Raw genomic sequence first — 26,157 nt, 5'->3', positions numbered from 1 at the left:
TAACAATGAACAATGCTGTAACGAGTCATCAAACGTACTCCCATTCATAACAGCTGAGTAACTTACCACAGAGCTCAAAGCGAGAGGAATGTCGCAAATAACTTGAATGGCTCCAATTGGTCCAACCTTTGTCGATTGCTCATACTATGCGATTGTATTCTGCATCAGTTGCAACATGACAATTTTGTTTTAATAAAAATTTATTATGTTTCAAGCACGCGATTCAATACTTCAAACGTATGTTTACGTTTACATGTAATCCCAGCATTGTTTTGTAAACCCTCCTTATAATTAGAAGAATATCAATAATTTATTTCGATAATATACCTAAACACGAAAATATCTGTTTCATAAACCGCAATAAAACCAACCCATCAAATTATACGAAGCAAGAGATGTAATTTAAAAGACGCTAGAGCGATCTCGGGAGCTTTAATAAACTTATCTATTAACAATATTATTACAAAGGAAATGGAACTCTAAATGCACCTGGAAGAAATAAAAAGTCCAGTCGAGTCGAGCGTAAAAAGCGGAAAGTAGGCCACTCTTATAAACTAATATTTCAACTAAAGTTAAGATAGAGTATTGGTAAAGCAATTCTTGGATTTAACTTTGAAATAAATATGGTATAGTTCTCATTATGTTTATTCTGATTTATAAAATCTTAATCTTACTGATTACCTGCATAACTTAGTGTAATAACCGATTAATCATTAATCCGATAACCATATGTCCCCCATACTTTGTATTGTTTAATCTAATAAAATTATATTCGACGGTCGCGGATCATGAAGGTATATTTTATAATTTACTTGAATTACAGTCATTATTATTAATTATATTTTTCTTCTATTTCAGGTTTCACTATATGAAGAATAAAACTGAACCATAGTGGAGCCACAAAAGCTAGATTTTCTAAAATCATTTCCAAAATGAATAAAAATCTATTTACAAAAACACTTATCTCGCTTAAAAAATAAAGGCGAAATAAAATTCGTCAAAATTTACCAAGAAGCCGCAGTACAATGTGTACATAGCATTAAATCAAAAAAGTGGATTAAAGATATAAAAACCTCTTATAATATTATCCACGAGCAATGTATGAATAATGTATTATTTTAAAAGTTGTAAGACAAAGTTAGCGGGGCTGATTTTATCTACTTTGTTGGTGAATGGCGAATTAAAAAGGCATTTATTATAGACACGCCTAATTAGATATCTATTTAAATAGGACATAGCAACAGCGAATACAATTTTTGTTACGTATAATATTGTAATATAATTCTGATCTCTCGTCTTGGTATAATTCTTGTATAACTAATTGCGAATTAATGTACCAACTCCGATGTTTGTATGAAGTTTTTGATTCTTGTAATACGACGGATTACAAGAATGTCTGTCTGGGTTTTCTAAGTTCTAGACATCTTTGTTACAATAATTATTCTTATGGATATAAAATTTTATATTCTTCATTTTCACACTGCACACGGTAGTCGAAAAATCATGAAGGCAATTAATTGAATTGTAAAGGCCTCTACTAAAATGGTACCTACTTTATTGTTCCTATTCTCTTGCTGTCAACTTTTAGCAAACATAAAAATATTTCTTCATGACAATAGAATTAGAATTTGCGTAGATTAATTATACTTTGTAAAAACCAAAGAACGTTATAATTGTTGTTTTAATAAAGTACTGAAATGGTTTTTAAAAACGAACGTCCCGTCTTTATAAGAAAGCTTTGCGAAATATTTTAACAGAAAATAGTTTAATCTGTGTTAAGTGAAGCGTTGCTGTAGAAAAGTTTAATATGTAGGGGTGCAAAGTTGCCTTTATCTAACTAGATAACATTTTCAACTACACTTTACGACCAATTTGCGTTTGGAACGGAAATTTTTAACTTCGCTTATTATACAACAATTTTGCATTGTACCCCATAATATTCAAAAGGAAACCAGAAAAGTGTGCATTCTTTCCAGGTAATTGTAATTTTTATCGTAGCTATAAGCGAACAAATAACTTTTCATTTTATCAGAATTTATTATATTTCCTTATTAATTTATTTATTATATTTTGTGATAATATAAAATAATTTCGGTAAATAAATCTCTCACTCGTTTTCACCAAGTGATATTCGATAGGAGCTACATATTTTCTAAGGGTCTACGTACCTATAGAAACAATTAAAAAACATTAAGGGCTGAAACGTGTATTAACTTCTATCTATCAATTGCCATTAAATTGAATACGCAAAATACCAACATCTATAACCATCGAGCATATCAGTAACATATTAACACATTTAAGCCAATAAAACAATGATGGATCACAAACACGACACAAAAAAAGTGTATTCAAATAAAAACCATAGTAGTTGAAGCGCTTGCTACTTCCGCATGATTACTTGCAATAGGAAAAGACGTATACAATACGTAAGAGAGCAATTTATGTTAAAAGAATGTAAAGTCACATACAAATATGCAAACGTTTGCCTCACGTAGGTCTTCGGAACACGTTCCATTATTGGAAATGTAAGAATCGCGCTTTGTCACTTCCTCGAGCCATCTGAAGATATAGGAAAGAAAAATCACGGCTCAGTAGATTTGTAGTTCACTTTGTATGCATTGTGCATCTCTGAAGAATTCAGGTTCGAATCACGACCGACGTGAGTTCGTGCACCAATACGACAAACACCAAGCAATTGGCAAGTTTTGGAACTTGATTTTGTTTTATCACTTTGTACGGAATTTTTAAAGCCTATAATGAAAGTGGGTCGGGAATTACACGCGACAATTCGGTGGGAACTTAAAATTGGACTTGGTCATATTATGTTGCTTGTTATTTTTCCGGAAACTTCTTCATGTAGGTAATACAGATAAATTCCAAGTAGCAGTATAACTGACTAAAACTTTATAATACTGGTCCGTTGTGTCTTAATAATTTTAATGAGAATGAACATGATATTTCATCTTAATCATGCCTCCAGTGAGGTTTTTTAAGTTATAAACATTATAGTTAAAAATAATAAAAGTATAGAGCTTTAATAATAATCGTGTAGAAAGTGGTACATAATTACCGATCAGGTTTATTATTGCATTTTGTAAAAAAACCGGGCACGAAATTCATTTCTATTTATTTAAAGGATTTAAAATCATATTTTCAATAAAAACATAGAGTAATTAATTATATACTTACCATTCATTAATTATTTAATTCAAATAACATAATACTCTATTAAAACCAGAACTGGTTATGAAACGTACAAAATGAAATGCGGAGTTGAATCTTGATTTTAATTGCCTGCGGACAATTCTACCTTTTGGCTAGGCTAGGACGTGCCCATGATCTACGTAAAATACCTAATTGTTCCACGGTTGAGTAACAATGGCAAAGCCAGATAAGAGAACGGGCGATTATTAAAGTTACTGGCCAACATTTCAAAACGATATTTTATTCTTCCTTCAGCTTCAAACATATCTGCTCCCAAGAAATGATTATAACTGAAGTACTAACCTAGTGGTATATCTTATAAGACTTCACTATCCAACCAATCAACATCAATTTCCAACGTGTTGATATTTCATCGGAGAACAAAGAACTGTTCAGGCTAAATATATTAGCATAGACAGTATGACGGCTTGCTATCATGTATCCAGTGTCTATTGCGTGTATTCCGACACCGTCCCTCGGGAGGGCCAAGAAGCTTCCAGAATAATGTTCAAGAGGCAACACGGAAGCTAATCGATATTAGACCAAACGTTAGATAGGTAAGTTTACGCCGAACTTCGTGCTTTGCTTGAAACTTTTATTTAGATTCACCTGTCTGATAATCTTGGAGTGAATACCCTACATGGTAAGCAATAAGCATGTCCTTAATTAAAGTCTCTAATACTGACGATGTTGAAACTTTTCATTTTCACAAACTATTTAATTTATTTTGCTTCTCGTCCTAATTAATGATTAATTAGGATAATCTAATTTATGTTAATTAGCATATTTATTATGAATAATGAAACTCTATGACGAAAAAAAAAAAGAATTTCCGATACAGCGTTTTTTTGAATAATTACTCGAAATCAAAATACATTTCTTCTATCGAAACGAAGTGCCTTCAAATTATCATAAAACGAATGAACATATAAATGAGATCGAAACGCTCAGAAGCCGGGCAATGAAGTCAAGTTTAGTGACCATAAAGTTTAGGCCGTAACATCGTAACATGGACTTAACTTCGTCAACCCTGTCCGCTTTAACTGTTTAAGATCGTTACATACGTACCGCTTGGGGATTCTTGTTCCTACCTCGTCTATTTTATTTCTTCTATCTATAATGCACGATACATTATGTATGGATCACTTGCTAAATTATTTTCAAATAAAATATTGTATGTAGATGGTCTCATCGAACAGTTACCTGCGATGAGAAAAATTCAGTAAATTCCAATCCGTGACAGTTCGAAGTTATTTTATTTATCTACACAAAAGGTTTAATTAAAATATATGAATCATCAAATAATTATTCTACAACTGCATTAATTAAAATTAACATCACAACCCAAAAATTGTCCGCACAGAACGGTGCAGAAACGCAATTTGCTTCCACGATTCGCCGGAACAATTTTCTGCAAAACACTCGTATTTAGTTCGTAAATATTAATAAAGTTTCAGTGTTATCTAAGAACATAGAGACAGTAGTGCAGTCCGCGCACGTAGTTTGCTTCAAATAAAGTGCAACTGTTTACTTAAAGAGATTATTTCCTTGTACAAACAGTATAATATTACTCGGTACACAATAATCGCAAATTCTACAAAATTAGCCGACTAATGTCTACTTGGATACTTTCTTGGTTCTGAGACATACCATTTGTGCATTTCTACGAGACGATCTGGTGGTCATACTTCTGAACAAACTTAACCGTTTGGTTGTTTAACCAAAATCAAATTATTACGTTTTAAATAATAAATAAACCAAACCTCTTATTTATTTGAAGAAAATTTATATTTTAAAATCTCGATTGTCTTTAATATGACATTAGATTTATATAGGTTACGCATATAATCTATGAATCTACACTTTTCAAGTATTCAGCTCTTCCTGAATGCACTAATTCACTAGCTATATTTATAGATGCTTTCATTAATACCTGTCGGGTTAGGATTATGATTGACGACAACACAGGACTGTGTTATCGTCATTGGTAGTTAACAAGATGAAACAATGTTTACCAGTACGGAGTACATAATATTAAACTGGTTTTTCATTATACCTACACAACAGTAAGAGTTGATTAAATTATAATGATAACAAATTATCACAAAGTACTTTATTGAAGGGATGCTGAACTTTATGTTTAGTTTTAGATAGATAAGTAGATACCTGAGATTCATAGTAACTGAAATTTTAACTAATATACATCGCCTATCAAGTGATGTTGTAGTACGAAAAAATAAAATCTGTCAACTTAAGAACATTAATTATTCCAGTCGTATACATAAGCATAACTACATACATCAATACGCAAATCAGAAATAGCGGATCAAAGCTAACATTTTATTTAATTTGTATGGAATAAGTACACAAAAACATCGCGAATATAAAAATGAAAATTTTATGATCCGATATCCAACCTGTCTGCCCACTCGAAGGATACTTGTAGCAATGAGAGCCAAATATTGCTAGACGATAAATAATTGACGTCTGATTTTAAAATACTTCGCAATATGTTAGTTGGATTTGTAGCCAATACATTATGTACCATTTCTATTTATAACCTGCCTTATATTATTCTTTATTTCTGGCAATTATCATTCAGTAACATCGACGACAAATAGGGAATTTCATATTCTTTTAGGAGTAGATCTTTAGAGGATAAAAAAGTTATATTGCTGACTGAAAAGTAATATACCTCCGTAGAAAGTAAATAAGTTATTAACGTTGATACTAGTATTTATTTGCTCTGATGGACCTACCCATATATCATTGGCTGCTTACCTCCAGACAAGAAATAATTTAACGACAGAAGGGGCCAAGGGGATGCATAAAAACTGTTGGGAACGTAACAGCTGAAGACGTGTAACTTATGGCTGTTACTTCCATCAAGAATTCGGTAGTTACACTTACAATATATTTATTATTGCTTCATTTATTTTCTGCTTCTGAACAAATATAGCTAAAAAATAGAGCCTGTGTACTGAGCACACGTCAGAAGTGAAACTTGTTTGGTAAGATTAAAAGATACCAAAATCATCACCGTACTCCATGAGGTGAAGGTTTGCCATGACGCGACCTTGAAATTTTGCTCTCAACGCGCCTAAAAATCTAAATTCATTAGGTACATAAGTACACTGCATATATAATTATTCACTATGTTTGTCATATTGCATATGATATAGCTTAATTATTACAGTTACGAATTTCATAACGAATCAAAAGCCCAGTTAAATCCCACACAACTGATATACTTACCGTCCATATTTCATACAAGGCCATCGTAAAAACGTTCAACGAAATGTATTGATTTATTAGGGTCGGCCACAAGCATATGTCAGCTGGAACAATTAAACTTTTTGCTACAACTTACGGTGCATCTCACGTCCGGGAATTATGAGCTGTTCGTGACCACGCAAAGAATTTTAGCCAAACCCTTTAGACTCGACAAAAATGAGGTCGGAAAGAGCATTGAAAATATTCAGTTCTATGGCGAGAGGGCATGAATTTTTTATAACCTGATCTAGTTAAAAATGAGATAAAAAAACATCCCAGGAGATTTGAAGTTTCACATCCCAATGTAACTGGATTATCAATGTATTGAGAAGTTTGACCTTAAAGCTATAGACCTGCAGATAATTTCTTAAATTATAGGCTTGTTGTCGACTTCGATCGATCGAATATTGGTTTCACATTTCTCTAAATTGCTTTTAATTCCCAATTTCCCATTGTTATGTTTAAGTTAGAATATATTTTATCTCTAGTCTCTTCATTATTATTGCTGTTACTACACACAACTAAAATAATAAATAGCTTTTTGTCCTTAGAAACTTAAAAGTAATTATTTTTAAACACAACTTTTCGTCTTCTATTTTTTAATATTCATCCAAAGCTGAAATTCTCTCTATAAAACCATTGTTTAGTTCAATATCTTATTTTGAAAAACACACATTTCTTATAAATAGGTAAATAGAGGCTTTGTGCTTAATGCGACCCGGATTAGGAAAACTAATTTAAATTAAACCGGCGTCCTAACTAGAGGCCTTAATTAAAAGTTCATTTGTTAATCCAATCCCTTTGAGAGTAAACAATCAATTTGTGCATACATAAACAAGGTAATATGATCGCTAGAGACGGCGTTCGTTAAAGTAAATGGAAAACATTTCATTTTGTGTTTTTAGAACTACAGTAATTTACTGTAATTTTAAGATGTGTTTGTTTCGCAATAATTTAAATTCAAAAAAAAAAGTTCTGTTTTTAATAAAATGTTAAATTCTGATCCAATGGACAGGGTTACATTTGTACGAGTAATCCTGAAAGATTAGCAAATATACTTATATTATAGTTTTGTGAGATTTTTGGATATTTTCGTTTTTTTTTAACACAATAATGAAATAATAATGATGTTTATATTTCAACATAACATTTTGCAACTCGGTATTACCAATTGCAATTTTGTCCTACCTCAGCGTCCGACTCCGATTTGAACAGTTCATATTAATGTAGAGATGAGCTATCATTTATTTATGTTCTTAGATATTAAATTAAACAATTACACTCCAATACTTAAACTAATAAATACAAACTTGATATTACCATTACGAAATATACGAACAAAAGTACAATAAAAAGAAACGGTTTCACTGCAGCGACTAAGGGGTAGTTTTAATGGCGCACTAATATACTATTATCAATAATGGCAACAACTTGGCAGAAAATTTAAAGGCAACTTCTTAATGAGGCTTGAGTAGTCGCGCAGAACGAGTGGCAAAACTTAAAAGACGTGTAAACTTTGTACGTCATTAAAAGTTTGTAGGTGGGAGATTTGTGCCAATTCTAATTAGCCAGTCACTTATGTTGCCGCTTTCTTTAATTGACATAGACAATGTTTTTCTTTTTATAATAACATCTCATTATAATTGTTCTTGAAGAACCATTTGCTGCTTTACCTGTGACCTAAATCATGTAGCGCTTTAATTGAAGCGATTTCATTTCTGAAGCTTATTTCACCTATGTGAAGATGGCAACTGAGTTCCGCTCCTATGATTGTACCAGGCGAAACTACTATTACCGTTATTTCTATAACTACTATTATCTTTAATTTGATTAAATTCCATTCACTAATAAAAATATTTAAGTAGAGCCTGATTTTTTTTTTTATAAAGCAAGCAGTTTCTATATGTCAAAAGCAGCAAGTAAGTAGTTTGGAAATGTGAATAGCCTTGATTACATAATTTCATCTACACTTCATATTTCGAAATATTTAAAACATAACCCTTCAACATTCACCTACGTTTCAAAAAATTATACCAAATAAAAAATTTACAGAGTTATGGTGTGAGCAAATAAAGCTCGGGTAAAGTAAATTAGTGTTAATTAATTCCGAATTTCCGTCCTTTCCGTTCCGCCCTTGCGTATGTTATAAATTTTTATAAGATATTTGCAATGAAGAACCAACATTCAGTCGTAAAAAATGAATAAACTTTTGCTTGTTTTCCGTCACAAGTCATAAAGTGACGACAATATGTTTACGATCCATAAATCTTCAAATAAATCGTAAAATTTTCATTGTCTTTGCGAGCTTCATTTGGCGTACCTTGCTAAGTGAAAAGTCGTAATTTTATTGTTTTATTCGTAGAAATTTAAATCATGCAATTTCCAAAGTATTAGCATGAGTTTTTGCCATAAAGTACAACGTTTTATGTAAGTAAAAAAATATTAAAATCATTATAATATTCTTACAGTTCTATAGTTAGAAAACATATCCCCAAGCTTGAACAAACAAACGTTAACTAAAACGCTGAAGATCCAATTATGTATACATTCGTTTAAAGTAGCTTACATTCGCACAAAGGTAATCCCAGCTTTCCTATCAAAAACAATAAAAGGGTAGAGAATAAACGAAACATTACCCATAACAAGGCGGTAGATGGCATGCAAATTGAACGGTAAAGTTCTGTGCCGCGGGAATAGAAAACGTCAGAGGCCCGTAGAAAGGCTATTAATTATGAGAAAGGAAATTGAAACCCCAGTGGAAATGGAAAAGTAATAAAATGCAACAGCGATTGCAAGATGAGTGCCTGAGAACATTTCGAAGTAGGACATTTTACGCCTTACGTTTGCGATTTAATGTCGGTTTGGTTAAAAGTAATCCTCGAACAGACTTTGAATATCTGACTGATATTTAGGTATAATTTTCGCATAACCTACTTTGAGTGACCTTTTCACGTACGTAAGATTGATAACGGTGAGAATTAAATTATAATTATCATCAGAATATCATTACAGTAACTCTAGTACTATAATCGAATATTAGATTAAACATCTATTGGACCTGAAAATACTTACTGTATTACTAATATTCATTAAAAAATTAACACGGAAGCGGGTAAACCCCACACTTATAACAAAAAACAGCATACTCTTTAAACAATTACTATACCCTCTTTCCATCAAGATAACCGTAATTAAATGGCAACCATGACCAAAACTGAGTAAAGCGCGATTAAATTGTGTCACGTTTTATATTAAGTTAAAGCAATACTGGAAGGAATAAGTTACAAAGTGACAGGAAACTCCCGAAGGATACGGGACATTTTCTGGGTCAACGTTGCATTTTATTTGCGTATGTTTGTTGCCTTAAACAGTTTAGAACTTAATTTTTCTCATGACACAATTTGTTTGTTCTTATTTCTAACGCTTCAAACAATACAAGAGTCAAATAGGTAGTTAATAACAAAAAAAAAATATTTTGACAAAATTAGTAGTACCTACTGCTTATATCGATCTGGTATCGTATATTATTTATATAAATATATGTGAATCATCATACTTACAATTAAATGATGGCAGCATAGAATGTTCGACATTATACATTTTACAAGCAAATATCATTTTCAAAAACCATTTATAACCCTTATCATAAAACATATAAAAAGGTAAAAGCTAAGTAGCCGTATTAACCCAGATTAGATATACCCCGCAAAACCATTAGGCACTTAAGAATCAAAGTATTACTTTGATTTACAACCCTTTAAAATAAGTTACCCCAGCGCCTTTCCAACCCCAGTCTTGACTTTTACTTAAACTTCGTCATATCTCCCACGACCGGTGGTTTGATAATCGAATTATTATAATTGAAGTGGCTTATGGAATTAGGGTCTTATGTGAACGTATTTCGAAAACTGCTCTTTGAGAGTGAGGAAAGTTTTTCTTTGTAGATTTCAGGCGTAGGTACGTTTATGTTAGAATTTTTTCGAGGAATTCTCATAGTAGGTGGATATTGTTGGAAGTCAAGCATTAAATTAGTATATTTAGGTACCTAAGTATACTAATTAAATGATTAACTTCCGATACATTACTCATGCAATATGGATTTTTTTTTTCAAATATTATTTCAATGCTTGTAGCTTGTAGATTAAAATAAAGAATAAAGCTTGGTTATTCGACGCACAATTATATACTTGCTTGATTCTACGATCTATTCAAGTAACCAACGCAAAATTGGAAATATCTTAAAGACTAAGAAATATCATGAAGGGAGAATATCGAAAGAAACTCAGATTTTATATTATTTCTTGTAAAAATTATGCAGCATTTTATATATTTCTTATAAAAGGTTAGTACTTACAGAAGAAGAAACTAAAAACTTTGTAATTCAATAAAAAGGCCTGCCTGAATTTTGTAGGCGTTAGGCTTGCGAATTTTATTTCTTATTTTTTGTTTCATAACTCACTTAAAGTAGGTACCTAAATATTTAATTATACGACCACTTGTGAAAACCAATTCGTCAATAAATGAAATATCGTAATTTAGAAGAATAGTAAATAATATTATTATATCTATTATAAACTTTGTACATATATAAAATGAACTGAAATTAAATTTATCTTATACGAGCAAAAATTATTGTTATGTACAATTTTAAGTATCAGAGACCAAAACCACTTTTCTCCTAAATACTTAAAACTACGTTACACATTTTTAGAAAAATAAATCCTCTGTGACGTCTTTTCTAATATTATGACCGACTTACTTATGAAATGGAAGGCGTTAGGGATGTGATTAAATCCACCAGGCATAATAAATACGTTTTAACTTTTAAGTAATTTTAAAATATATCCTAATAGAATTTAGATACCGTATTTCATATTATAATCTTAACTATATTATTATAATATCGTATTAACCTGTAATACGATAAATAATTATTATATTGTGATTTGATTGAGTGTGATAATACAATATAACTATACAAAATTATTCACAAGATTAGACGGAATCGGATTTCTCAAAATTTGCTAGGTGTTATGTTTAGATAACCGTTTATATAGATATTCAGAAAGATTTCCGTCCAAATTTTATTTTCAAATCAATATAGAGACTGTCTAGTGATATCACTAACGGAGATGTTTACCGAATTAATAATACCCTAAACGAAATTCAACAAAAGCACTCCGCACTCGAACAAAAGATGTTAATGTTAAACTGAAATCACGATGAGACCGGGCGAACCGAAAACAAACCCCGTCTAGAAGTGACACTTAGAAAGGCACTTTGGCTCCTACAACCTGACCCAAATAAAACAGTGCTATCTCGACCGACGTGGATTTGTTGGCGAAGTAAAGAATTTACTGTTCACCCCTGTCTCCTCTTAACCTTTACACATGTACCAAGATGCGCTGCAAACAATATGAATCTCTTCGTACGTGAATCACTGCCGATAAAAGAGCTTCCTTGGACGTTTATTGCTAAGATTGTAAGCGGGTTATACTTTAAAGTGCACTTTTACATTTATATTTTTATACTTTAGAGTAGATGATGCAACTTTACCACTATCTATTTCATACGTGTAAAATAGAAAGTGTGATACTTTTGGTCTGTTACACAAAATGCTGTTAATATTATTTTATTTTAAAAGATTTCATAATAATACGTATGTTCATTCGAATTATATAATGATGTTAGGTATGACGAAATACAAATAATTTTAAAATATTTTATACAATTTGTTGAAGCATTATTTTAAATACTGTTTGCCGACAATGGTTTGCTTCAAAAATCCACCCAGAAGATCACATACAACGAGTTAAAAGAAATAAAATTTGAAGCCTTTTAATTAGTGCACAGTCAGATGCACCGTATTTCGATGACGCTAAACCACAGTCCATCAGACACGCCGCATTCGGAGCGATTTTCAAAGCGGCTAACATTTTTTGCAAAAAACACTGCGGGGAATCCACCTCCCTATTCCAAACATGTCAGGGGTAATGTTTACAGGGAGTGCGAACTGTTAACATCGTCGGTCGGTTCACCGTACTGCATAACTTTTTGCACAGTTTTGTGGAGCGCACCTGAAAAAGTTCAAACCACGGCCAGTAATTCACTACAGTCATGACATGCAAACGCCGCTCGAGTAATCACATTTTGTGTTGTCCTTTTGTTACAGCGGCCATTGTGCTAGGAGACAAAAACGACGTGATTTGTTGCCATTACGGAGGAGAAAATGTGACACTACGAATTAATTTGAAGCAAAAACTAACGGCGCTGGGGAACTAGTTTAAATTCGTGGCAGTCCTTTTGTATCGGGGCTTTCTTTGTTGTGCGCTAAATAATTTTGTGTAATACTATTTTAATTTTAATACGTTTGGAAAAGAGGAGAAATGGGAAGTTTATATAATAAGGCGATTAATTTCTCATTACAGAATGATTGAATAATTTTCAATCGCAGAGAACCACATTGTAGTGACAATAGCATGCATTTTTCACTGATCTTTTTTTTATGGATCAGATATTTGCGTACATTCGTTACTATGTTTGCTTGGTAATCATTAATTTTACATTTTTATTATTACTTGTAGAGTTCCAGACATTTCTAAAGGTGAAAAAACTTTTAGGCTCCTAGTACAAAAGATAAACCTCACAACTTTTAGCATCTTTACACAGGATTCGAAATAAAGACTTGACTTATTACATTGAAACTCACCGACCCATTTAACTTACAGCAAAATTGTATCCAAAGTTTTCACCCATATCATTTCATATAAGTGGGTATTTCGTGATCATCTAAAACGTAAACGTTAAAGCAAACCCAAAGGTACTTTTATGCTCGAAGTGAAGGCAAAGGGATATAATTTGTACATAAAAGCGGTAAAAAGACTTTATAATATGTGGAAGGGTCATTACACGCCTCTTGAGTTCACAGCACTTGCAAAAACAACCTCGAAATGAGACGTGTTCTTTTGTACCCGTGACGTTAGACGTGTACCGTACTTACTCCGCAATATTATTTTACTAATTAATAATTGCTCTTTATTATTGAGGAGAAGATTATAATATAAAAACATATGTCATATAACTATAACACAAAAGAGATTAATGCAGATTCTAGATAGTAAAAATTAAATCGATAAATTATCTGATAAGTGCATCCAATTGAACCTAAGCTCCCTACAGCTAAGAAGTAGCCAAAAACTTCCAATTCCTCGACAGAAATATACCTACCTACCTTATTAGTGAAGTGAAACAAAATGTTAATTGGCCTTCAACTGTTTATAACTTATTTAGCCCCTATGTAAAATGAAAATGTTTTCAGTAAAAAAATATAGCAACCTAGACGAAAAACGTCAAAACAGGTGACGCAATAACAACATGATTAAGAGTTTTAACCATTTAACCCAATGTTTTGTTTGAAATATTGAAAATAGACCGATTCGTCTCTGTCAACGGCCCCTGCTCTCTGACTTGGATTAATGGGTAACGTAATTAAAGTAGTGTACCAGGTGTGGTTTTTACCCTACGCGACCGCCAGCGTTTGTGCGTATTAATGTGTGAAAGAAAATAGGGTTATAAAAACTTAGCGGATAGACAACTTTCATAATTATGACTGGAATTGTGTTTGGATTTTTATGTATGTAGAAATTGCGACAAGCTACGATGTCCGTTTTTAGTGAAGGTTTAAATAAGCCTTGCACGCCCGATTAATTACATGTGAGACCCATGCGTTCATGAATTAGGGTGAGTTTATGTGTGTATGTGTAGAACCAATTTGCGATAAATGTTAGAACTTAGAACAGACGAAAATTTTGTCCTGTGAGTCAGGCGCAAATTTCGTCAATTTCATTTATGTATAAGCTATAATATTACCTAACAATTGAGCCAAGCACATAAAATATTTTTTCCAACAAAACCAGTAGGTATAAATTTACTCTAATATCCAGATGGACAGAGATCTGTCAAACAATTAATAATTTCCAAAAGTTACGTGGATAATTAAGAAATTATTACAATTAGACAAGGCGCGCGAAATTTCACTCTGGAAATAAGCTCTCGAGCCGTCAAAAAAGCTCCGAAATTTTCAAAGGAAAATTAGGTGATTAATCAATTATCCGTAAAGACCGAGACGTGGGATCCCGCAGAGATTCGTTCTGATTACGATCGGATTAGGGCCTAAGACCCGTGAGAGACTCCACATGGAAATCCCTGCTAAGCGACGGTAAGCGTGACCCTTGGAGTAATCCTTACGGGTCACCGCTAGTCTCTATGGAAAAATAACGAGAGATGTTATAATGTTTTTACTTGACTTGGGTAGAGACCAGACAACACGACTTTGTAGCTGTTTATGACAATTACTGTCATAAACAGCCGCAAAGTCGTAATTATTAATTGATTTCTTTGTCTCTTTATTCTTTTCAATATCAATATGTCACATTATATCAATGTTTAACATTTTCTAGGTATAGCACAATGCTATCTTATAATAATCTATTTAATTTTAAACGATGAATAAATTAAAGATTTTGGATAAATAATAAGAAATGAAACAAATATCCAGCTTACAATATTCACTTACATTATAAAACGACCTTTTTGCTTAATTTTGAAATCACACTAACAATTATTATAGTCAGAAGCTATACCTACAATCGATATAACAAATCTTTATACAGTACCATCTGTTTTTAACATTTCACCTAAAAGCTTAGAAGGTCTTAGAAGACTTGAATAAAATCATTGTAGAGCCCCACAGGGTATTTTTTAAATTTTTTCGTCTAAAGAAAATTTCTTTGTCTACAATGTCGAACGCAAAACGCGTCCCTTTTTATGACTTAACCAACAATAGTGCCACAGTTCTTGGTCATGAATTTGCCGGCGGAGTCGAAAATTTAGTGGAATCTCTTTTAAACTTGACCTGTTATTTAGAACAGCGTCATGAGTAGAGCAGATTTAAAGTTGGATATAGTTTATCTAGTGGATTTTTTTTTTTATTTTACTATACATACCACAGTTGGTTTATGTTTGAAAATATTACTGCAATTTATAGAATCTAGAAAAATTACTAACTGAGGCACTGGACAGTACTTATAACATCTCAGTATATCATCAATAAATATACCACATACCACCTTAATAACACATAAAAATAATCCTCCTAACAGCCTTTAATTAATGACTTCATAATATTACTTTTAAAAGAAATTTCCACGCCACGCCTTTCTGTGTCCCGCGTTCAGTGTGCCCACATCCGTACGAGGGATTACGCGACACCCGCACCGAAGCCGCCGGCGTTTTGTATTATCTCTTAGATTCCTCTTTTATAAAAACAAAGAGACTCTCGCCATTTACGAATTTCTCACTCTTTTGCTCACACGATTGTCGCAACGAGGCCACCCAAGGCGTTTGGTTTAGGTGTGTGTAGATTTCATGTTTATCGATAACCTACTAGTATTTTTACCTATTTGTATTTTTTGTTATGTTTTTCTATAAAATTTTCCTAATATTGTTGAATGTATCTCTATAAATATAGAGAAATCTAGATTATGACTAACCTTTAACCTACTTCAAATAGCATACAAAATAGCCTCATTTCCCGCCATTCCTATCTTCCACAAAACACATTCCTTAAAACAAAAGAATGCATTCACATTATGAATCACAGACACCTTTGGAACTGGACATTCATATAGAAGCAATTTCAAATCAAAAGACATTTCACACTGAACATTACCCAGGTGGAAAAATCTAAACCTTAGCCGGTCAGCATATGGAACGCAAATTATTCACACTCGCTTTTACAGCCTCAGAGCGTGTTCATACGGACATTCTTATTTTTTTTAATCTCTTAGGTTTTTAGTGTGGTCTTAATAATTCACTTTTCAATAATAGTGCCGTGTTAATATATACAGCACTTTACTGTCCAAGCTATATACAATAACAAATTTCTTAAAAATCCGGAAAAGTAGGTATCTACGCGTCAACAAATACAATATCTACCTTTATCTTAGGTAATAAGCTCTGCTGATAATAAGCCTATTTTAGAGTTGACTTTTATTACATTGTTGGTACACTTTCAAGACACCGTACTCATAAAATGGAAATACTTTAGCTTGGGGAGTCTACAAAATATCGTATTTAGATTCACCAGTTTCAGGAATATAATATCCGATACTAACTGATAAGTTTGTATGAGCAGGCTGTTATGCTAGAAACAGTGGTACAAACGCCTTCGTGACCTAGTTCCATTTTAACATTTTCATTTCACACTTTTGCTTATATAACGTGTGAAGTGTCTCTTCTTTCAGCCTAGAATTAACACGGAACCAACCGTGTGTAAAGCGCGGTCTGGATTAACTTTAGTGGCCTATGTTTTTACTATTTATAACAATTTTAGATACCTACATTATAATAAGGTCAAAACATTATCAATAGATTATAAAAAAATGCAATTAAATAATAATATTAATTAAGCTAAAATTATCGATATTACACACATTTTAAATTCAGAAATAATTTCATACACATATCATGTGTCGTAACCATTCGGACATGTAATTCTAATTCAAGCATTCATAAAGGAAATAAATCTCAAAATCTAAAGCAATTACTTTAAATCAAATGCTCTATCCAACTTAAGGGAACGCAAAAGATTTAATATCCAACTATTTAAAGTTATAGATCTCGCTGTAACTTCTCCTATTAATTAGAAAGGAAATTAACTTGCACTAAAGTGTGCCAACTGCCAAACTATGAACTACTTTGTTACAATCGAAGATGGCGTCGAAATGAGACAAAAGGAACATTACGGACTAAATATTATCCATCCATAATATACCTGATCGTGATTAAGTATATCATAATTAAAATAAGTAAGTCGGATACCTTTTTAAGTTTTATTTTATAAGATGCTCGAGAAATTTCTCTCAAAAGAAGGAGACACTGTAAAAGTAAAATATGTATTAGAATTTGGAATCATTACTTCTTAAATTATTATTAAAACACATTGATTTGATTCTTATTAAAGTGTATTGAATGTATACTTCGGACTTGCTATTCACACTAGATAAAGTAGTGTAGCGCTGTTTTTGCATTACTTGATATCACTAGAAAATTAAATGTTAACAAAGAGACATAGGAAATTAAATTGAAATCGTAATCGTAGTGTGACATTAGCTGTCACTTGTAGTCTGAATGTAGACGCCTAAGGCGAGCGGTGATTGGCAGCGCTCGCACGTGATGGAAATTGGAAAATCCTTTTCTTTAATTATAGTTTAATCTGTGCGAATATTATATAGAGGCTAGATTTTTCTTTTAGTAACGAATAATCTCAAAAACTGCACTGTATGTTTTTTGAATTATTTTACCATCAGATAGCTATTTTTTTACCGATAATGTTTTTTTTTTATCCCAATTATACGTTATACATGTTTGTTAAATAAAACTTAATGTTAACATGAGTAATAAGAATTAGATAAGTAACTACATCCGTGCATTAGAGAGAGTAGAGCAAATCCGTTTATTACCGTGAAGATTTTCCTTACATTATTATCGTACTTCAAGTTAAATATAATAAATATTATCCACAAGGTATTTTATTTTTATCAATATATGTAAATGAAAAAAGATCTTATAGAAATTCATTTTGAAACTTAAAAATTGAATTAATTGTAGGATAAAAGGTTTTTGTTCAGTTGAATTCAACAGTATTTTATATTGTACGCAATAGTGAATGTGAACACAAACAAAAGCGTGACCATTGGACATTTCTGTGAAGGAATTTCACCAAAATTACAATATGCTATCTTTTGTTTAAAAGTGGTTTTAATAAATAATTTAAATATACACGCTTTATTCCATTTTTTTATATTTATCTTAATTCTTTCAATAAATAAATAAGAAACAGCTTAAGGATTTAAATGAAAATTTTCGAAATCTGATATACCAAAACCAAAACTGTGCAAATCAAGGGTAGGTACTTTATCAAAATACTGCACGGACGACATTGTAGCAATTGCAGTTTTTATAACATCTGTAATTTATTTCACCAATTTTCATGGGTTTCAAATTTCAATTCAAAGTCCGTGAAATATAATTTCTATAATCGATTATTTATTACACGTCACGTTACAACCAATTATTTAGTATAATCATGTAACATACGAGTCAGAATCGAATTTTATGTTGTAAGATATAGATCAAAATTGTACGAACAAAATGGTGTGCCTACAAATGATATTAATTATTTTCCTAATCAAGTTCTCGATAGCATCAAATGTCGATATAGAAAATCTCTCCATATACAACTACCATCTTAGTACCGGTATACCAGAAGCAGCAAGGTTGATGGCTTCTGAGGCAAAATATTTAGCCTACAGTAGCATTAATCAAATTGTTGGAGGACGCGCTACCGATATTAGCCACGTACCTTATCAAGTAAGTTAAATTTCCTTCATAAAACAACGATTTATCAAATAAATGTTAGAAAGAATTATTGTGGTTTTGTTTGATTTTTAAAATATTTTAAAACCCACATTTCATATTGGCAGTGAAGCAGAGCATCTGCTAGTCAATAGTTTACAAGTAAAAGAAACTCTGTATTTTATTGTTACATACCATTCCAATTAGGTACATAATATTACCGTATTCGGGTTACCGTGGTCTTTCTAGCGTGGAAAAAATTAACAGAACTATATAGGTAGGTCATCTAGCGCCATCACTTTCCGACACTGGAACTAATACTGCCTTAAAATATCATAGACTCAACCCCCTGGATCGAATGTATATTTAAACCAAAATAGAATATAAAATAAATGCTTTGTTACGCGGCATTCGTACTAAGTCTTATTCCTACAGTGATTAATCGATTTGTCTTTGGGGGCGGTGATAGATTTAGCTTCCTGTACCTTATCAGACCGTTAGGCCCGATTCAGTGCGACGCGGACCGTCCGCACGCGGACTAGGTTTTGCGTCCGTCGCGGATGATTTTGTCGTTCAGTGCGATGCGGATCGGGATCGACTGTAACCCTCTCGGTTTGCACATTTGACGCAGCCGCCATGACAACGACAGTACTTTACATCCGCTCCGCGTGACTGTTGTCCGCCGAGCACTGAACAAATACATTAGAACCAGGCACCGTCCGCCCGCGGACATCCGCGGCGCGGAGGAGCGGCGCGGAGCGATTTCGACCGCGCGCGGATAGCTCTCCGCGACGCGGACAGCTCCGCGTCGCTCTGAACGCGCTGTAAGGTTTCATACATTTTACCGTCCGTCGCGGACGTCCGCGTAGGTCATCCGCGTCGCACTGAACAGGCCCTTAATTTTTTATATCTCCTACCGAAGATTAAACAGGCATCTTGTTCATATAAATAATATATATGTGGACAAATATTAAGTGACAATATAAATTTAGATCAGTTTTAAACCTAACCTTTTATACTTCTTGTTGGCTTTTATGTGTAAAAGTTCGTCACCAGACATAAATATAGGTGTCAAAGACAACGACAAAGGTAACATTAAATTACTCTTACATATTGGCAGGAAAGTTGTGATAATCTCTATCAAATATTTATGTTCTTTTGATGGACGATAGAATGATTACCTACTACTTCAAAAATTATTAGTACTAAAATACATTAACCACTGCACCATATTATTTTTCTATTCAAGAATGTGTTTTCCTCTAGGCAGGTCTAGTTATTAAAGTACTACGTTTGCTAACATCTATTTGCGGAGGATCTCTCATCACTCCTACACGCGTCGTGACAGCAGCCCACTGTATTTTCGACGGTAACACTAGAGCTCAGGACATCACAGTGGTGCTTGGTTCCAGTCATATCTTCTCAGGAGGAGAAAGAATGGATTCTGACGGGTCAGTTATCCATACTGACTGGAACCCTAACACTACAGAAAACGATATCGCTATAGTTTTTATTTCGCCGGTTAATTTTACAGGTTTGTACCGATAATAATTATGTTTTTTGTAAATTGTTGCTATATTATTATTATATATCATATTATTATGGCTTCATAAGTAAGTATATTTTAAAAAGAAGAACCTAAATAAACAGAAAATGATTTGAAATGATTTCAGACGTAATTCAACCTATAAGACTACCAAGCCAACACGAACTTAATGAAAATTTCATTGGTTGGACGGCACTCGCATCTGGATTCGGTTTAACAAAGAGCGGTAGGAACGTCATTCCTTTACATAGTTCATGACGTCTTTTAGTTGATTTCAAATATAGCAGCATCAAGATTTCCAATTTACGCAAAGGAACAATATAACTGATGGCTTTAACGTGGGTACACTACACGCATGACCTCCCATCAATTAAAAAAGGTTCAAACAAATATAAAAGAGTGTGTAGGTTTATGTACCTACCTACATGATTGTCAAGGTATTACTTCGAAACAATTAATCCAATTAACCAATCTCACCTTCGAACCCTTTATTGCTTTACTTTTACATGAAGCTAAGAAACTTGTACTACGATTCCTAAAAATTAGTTCAGACTTCATAAATGCTGACTGTACTAATATGTACATATAATTTAAAAAATTAATCTTAAGAAGTGCTATGTACGTTTTGGCACTTAAGAAATAACCTAGAGTCAATATTTTTCTGTATATATTTAAATTCATAAACATCTAGTTGGACAACAATTTTACCTATAAAGTTTTTACGTTGGTTTGTGTGATTTTCCACAGGAGACGCGCAATTAATGAGATTTAATATGCATTGTGCTTTAAATTTAACCCAAATTAAGGCTTAAACGAGTTAAGTTATAATTCTAGGAATCGTTCAATTTAATTAAAAGCAATTTAACCATTATCAGGTGGTACAATTCCTCGAAACCAATACTTAAATTCTGTTCATCTGAAAATAATTTCCAATGAGCAATGCCAAGCAGTGTATGGTGATATAGTACGAGCAACTAATATATGTACTGATGGTTCGGATGGCCGGGGTACGTGCAATGGGGACTCCGGTGGCCCTCTGACTGTTGATAATAAGGGGTCACGAATCTTGGTTAGTATTTGACTATAAATTAATTAATAATAACGAGAGATAAAGTTTTAATCGCGACTTTACCATGCTTATACTGGTAAAGTCGCGATTAAAACTTTATCTATGACAATTTTAATATATTCAGGGCTTTGAATATAGTTAATTAATTTTTTTATTAATACTTATTAATAAGTTATTTTATACGTGCGTTCGGCTTTCGAATAATCACCATGTTTTTTTTTCAGATCGGTATTACCTCATTCGGCGCAAGCGCAGGTTGTGACAAAGGTTTTCCAGCTGCCTACACCCGAGTCACTTCCTATGTATCCTGGATTCTCACTATTTAAATAATTATTTTATTAAATTATATCACTTTCTACTTCTTTTATTATAAAACAGTTTTATTTAAATCATAATATGATGTAGAATTATGTTTTCTGTGAAGTGTTCATTTCATTAAATTATTTATAAAGTTTGTTGAAAATATTATTAAAATATAAAATAACAATTTCACCGATACACGGTGCTGCTTAATTAGTACATTTACCAACTGATTGGAAACCAAAATTATGTAAACAGATTTTGATTGAGTTTAACATTAGTTAATAAAAGCAATATTTATGGATCTATTAATTAGCACTACACTAGTACAGTATTATATTATCTGTAGTACATTGTATTGTTATTTTATCCTTTATCTGAAGCTGAACAATACCTCCCCGAAAAATCTCTGTTGTACGAAATCAAACTCATCTGGAACACACACTTATTGAATGTGTCAAGTGATTCTTGATCTAGAATAATAGCAATAGAATAGGAATTCTTTGCTTTTTGCATTTGTGGAACGCTTAGGTACTCCTTGTCACCGAGTTTTTTTAGACACGTTTCATACTCGATGTTTCGATCGATTCGATTCCATTATTGCATGATTCTTAACAGTCTCAACGTCAACGCTTTCAGCTTTACATTAAATAACAATTATTGTAACAAAACAAAAATAGGTACCTACCTATAGCTGAAAAATCAATACGCAGTACACAAAATTATCTTCAATCAGTCAACACAAATTGTTAAATTCCCATTGAGATAATCACGTATATTCAATAATTATAGATATATTATTAGTACACCCACATCCATAATATATTCAAACTTAGAATATTAGAATATATTGGACGCCATTTTGCCTTGGCACTCTCTCGATACATTAAACTAATATGCTGCTAATAGTTACTGATAAGTTTACAAGCAAACTTATAAGATCACATCAGTTCACAACCGTGATATTAAAATTGAGTTACTGGGGCTTTTCCTACTTGTAACCTACTTATTAATATAAGATCAAAGAATCCATCTTATTAACGTATCCTCGGCGTTATATTATGTAATTTAATCTAGGTATTGCATCTAGTATTATGCTTTTAATATGAGCTCCACGCTGATTACAATAAGAGTATCTGAGATAGCAATCCGAAAAAGGTGTGATAATTCCGTTGTTTGTTTCTCTAGCAAACTACTTTAAATTAGATTTTTACACTATCAAGTAGTTGGGCTAAGAAGAATTGGTTTATTATTATCTACTCATTAAGATATTTAGAGTTCGTGTTCTAATTTCGTAGTGAGATAGTAAAAAAAACATTGTGCAAACTGCTGTTCATTATTGTTAATCCTACATTTACCTACCTATGGAACAGATTTATTGCATATACTCGTATTTTCATAAAAATAAGGTCCAAAAATATTGTTCAATATTAGTTAATTCAGAATATTACTAAAGCTATCATTAACAGTAAAGTCAAACATATGTGGCAGTCGTACTGATAAAAATACACAATACTTATACCTTAATAAAGCGAAATAAGAATCATTAACATTGCAACCATTAATCACTATTATCTTTGCTTTAGTTCCTCCATAAATAATGTGCATTGTTATTGCAGGATAGGCACAAATAATATATTATTCTTGCTTAAAATTTATTTATGAACGTTTATACATATATTTATTACTGACTGTTTTTATACACAGTCTACAAGAAGGTATTACAATGGTATTAGGTACATGTATTTTCATATTCGATAGGCATACGTATCCTTTAAAATTGTAAACGTTGAACTTATAAAAGCTTGAGTATAAAAGAAATTTGTAACAAATAAACAGGCTTTAATATCGAATAACAAGGATATCTTAACGTAGCCGTCAAACGCGTGAAAAATGAATAAGGTTATCAGAACGGAGGAGGGGAATAATTGAGATCTTCACAATCGAGATATGATGGATCTCACACCTCTCCGCCATTAAATCGCTCTTCAAAGGGTAAATCTATATTTAAGTGCCTCGAAGTTCCTACTTGTAATTACATTTTTATGTTGTCGAGGGCTCCCAACTTGGTCGTGGAACTAATGCCTCTTACAAATTCGAATATAATAGAGCGTTTGGGGTTGCATTTTGATATCTTTTTCGTTTCTCTTTGTCTGTATAGATAATACCAGATTATTGGTGATTTAGCGTAGTGGATATTCATTATAATTTATTATATGCTAATATTTTCTTTTAGATATAATTCCTAACCTAGGTACTTATAATATAGTGTAGGCCGTTCAGCCAGCTGCAGACGAATTGATTAGCTATGTAGGTAGTTACTTCTTTCAATAAAATATTCCTATCAGGTTTCACAATTAAACATGGAGATGTCATAGCAATATATAGTTCGAAGTGATAAGATCGCTTTTCAACGATGAACTTATGAAAAAATGTTGTATCCATAATCCACTATCTAAATATTTCGTTATTTACGCCTGCCTGAAGTTATGAGCAAAAACGGTCATTTACATGAAACACAAAATAATACTAGATTGCTGAAAGAAAAATAGTGCGATCATGTTAAACACTCATTTAACCACCCGAATAATTGTCAAAAAAATGTCATTGATTTATAAAAAAAAATTCCACTTCATAGCATTTTCTGTATTCAATATCTATTCAAAAAATCATTATTTTATCTGGTACCACGTAATATTATGTACTTTGTACATAACACATTTGCCGCACAACTGCCTTATTATATTTATTTGAGTCTTGAGACTATCAAATACGATATTCCAATATATTATACTCCAGCCCAAAAGCCTAAATACTTAGGCCTAAGTTTTTTATTCAATAAAGACGAATCTCTAGACGATGCCACTGGAGTACCGACAGGAATTTATCAATAAACTTTCTAGGTTTCTACAAAATAACGAACATTTAAATGAAAATGGGTACGATGAGAAGTTTTCAATTTTCATATACTTACATCATTTTAGTATTTGTTTGCTTATTATCCATATTCGGATGTCTGCACGATCGATACACCTGTTTATAATTACATATAAGTACCTAGCGTAATTCAAAATATAATATCATCCACTTAGTTTGCATTTTAACTGGTTCATTGGTCAGCGAAGAACCGAGGATCTTGGTTCGATTTCCGGAAGGGATAATTTAAAAATTGGTTTAATCTAGAAAGCTGATCACCTAATTATGTGTAAAGAAAATCTATCAAGTTTAGCAAATGCATACTACTTGTGCCTATCCGAAGTGGAATCGGCACTTTACTTTCATTTTATTGTGATTTTATGTATGAACGTATGTGAAAATGTCAATAAACATTTCTCTGAACATCAAGACATTCACATTCCATAAACCCGTTATATCTCAGCTATTTACCAACTGCATAACGGTATTACGTGAAGTTACGCCGTAACGTTAAAATATATTTCTTGTAACAATTAAAAAATGATACAAAAAAGTGATCCTTTTACTGCTCCGTTTTTTTTTCCTTTTCTAGTTCAGAACCCTAAAAACATATTAGTTATGACTTAGGTACTTATGTATTAAAAAGATAGAGCCAAAAATATAAATATTATCTGTTAAATTTTTAAAGATATGTTATAATATCATTAATTATTAATTATCGATATTACAGACTAGATACATATCGTTTAGGTATTTAAAAAAATGTTCAGATAACGTAATAGGTATTCCACTATCTAAATTCCAATTTATTTTCAAATGTGGACTTTGATCAAATGCGAAGTAGGTACCTATTCACAATAAGCCTGTATTATAGTATTATTTGTAAGGACTTGCTTGATAAGATAAGATGCATTGTCCGAATCAATAGTTGAGATAGGTCACTTCTAACCGACGCAGACGTTTTTATTTATTTATTAAAGGAACTCTAAAAAATATTATGTTTTATGAGGAAATAATTTAAACTCATAAAAACTAATAAAACCGCACAAAATATTATTATATTAAATAAGAAAAAAAGGTTTTTTAACCAAAATTAAAACAAATATTCCTTGTAATATTTCTGTTCATTATCTCCTTTTCTAAAAGGTATAACACTATACAGTGTGTAGGTAATCGTTAAGTGTGCACAAGCAGTTATTCTGTAACTATTGCAGATATCAAAAAACTTTAAACTGATATCGAAAGCCCTTTACCTATAAATGAGTAAAATGTCAATAATTACAAAAAAAAAACGGGAAAATATCCAAAAAAATTAACTGCATCAAACACATTTTAATTTTAATTATTATCAATAAATTAAAAAAAAAATTACATTAAGTATGAGATATGACTATTCCAAACATGTAATATGCAAAATTTTGGTTCCTTT

General features: G+C 32.1%; 2 protein-coding genes across 2 annotated transcripts in view; both read left to right on the top strand.

Annotated features, from left to right (window-relative positions):
- The window catches only part of LOC149907015 (uncharacterized), a 251,513-nt gene that overhangs the window by 193,291 nt on the left and 32,065 nt on the right, over positions 1-26,157 (top strand). The window lies entirely within an intron of this gene.
- LOC149907023 (brachyurin-like) lies at positions 18,694-21,856 on the top strand. Its single transcript, XM_090103822.1, has 5 exons — positions 18,694-18,912; positions 20,164-20,431; positions 20,571-20,669; positions 21,319-21,512; positions 21,737-21,856. Exons 1-5 carry the CDS (start codon positions 18,694-18,696, stop codon positions 21,836-21,838), a joined length of 882 nt encoding a protein of 293 aa, XP_089959948.1. The 3' UTR covers positions 21,839-21,856.

This window comes from Colias eurytheme, chromosome 7 (assembly GCF_061535395.1).
Source record: "Colias eurytheme isolate Ceu_HAF_F1 chromosome 7, ilColEury1 Martin Lab GWU primary, whole genome shotgun sequence".
Taxonomy (NCBI): Eukaryota; Metazoa; Arthropoda; class Insecta; order Lepidoptera; family Pieridae; genus Colias; species Colias eurytheme.
Note: the sequence above shows the minus strand (reverse complement) of the source record. Positions and strands in the feature narration are given on the sequence as shown.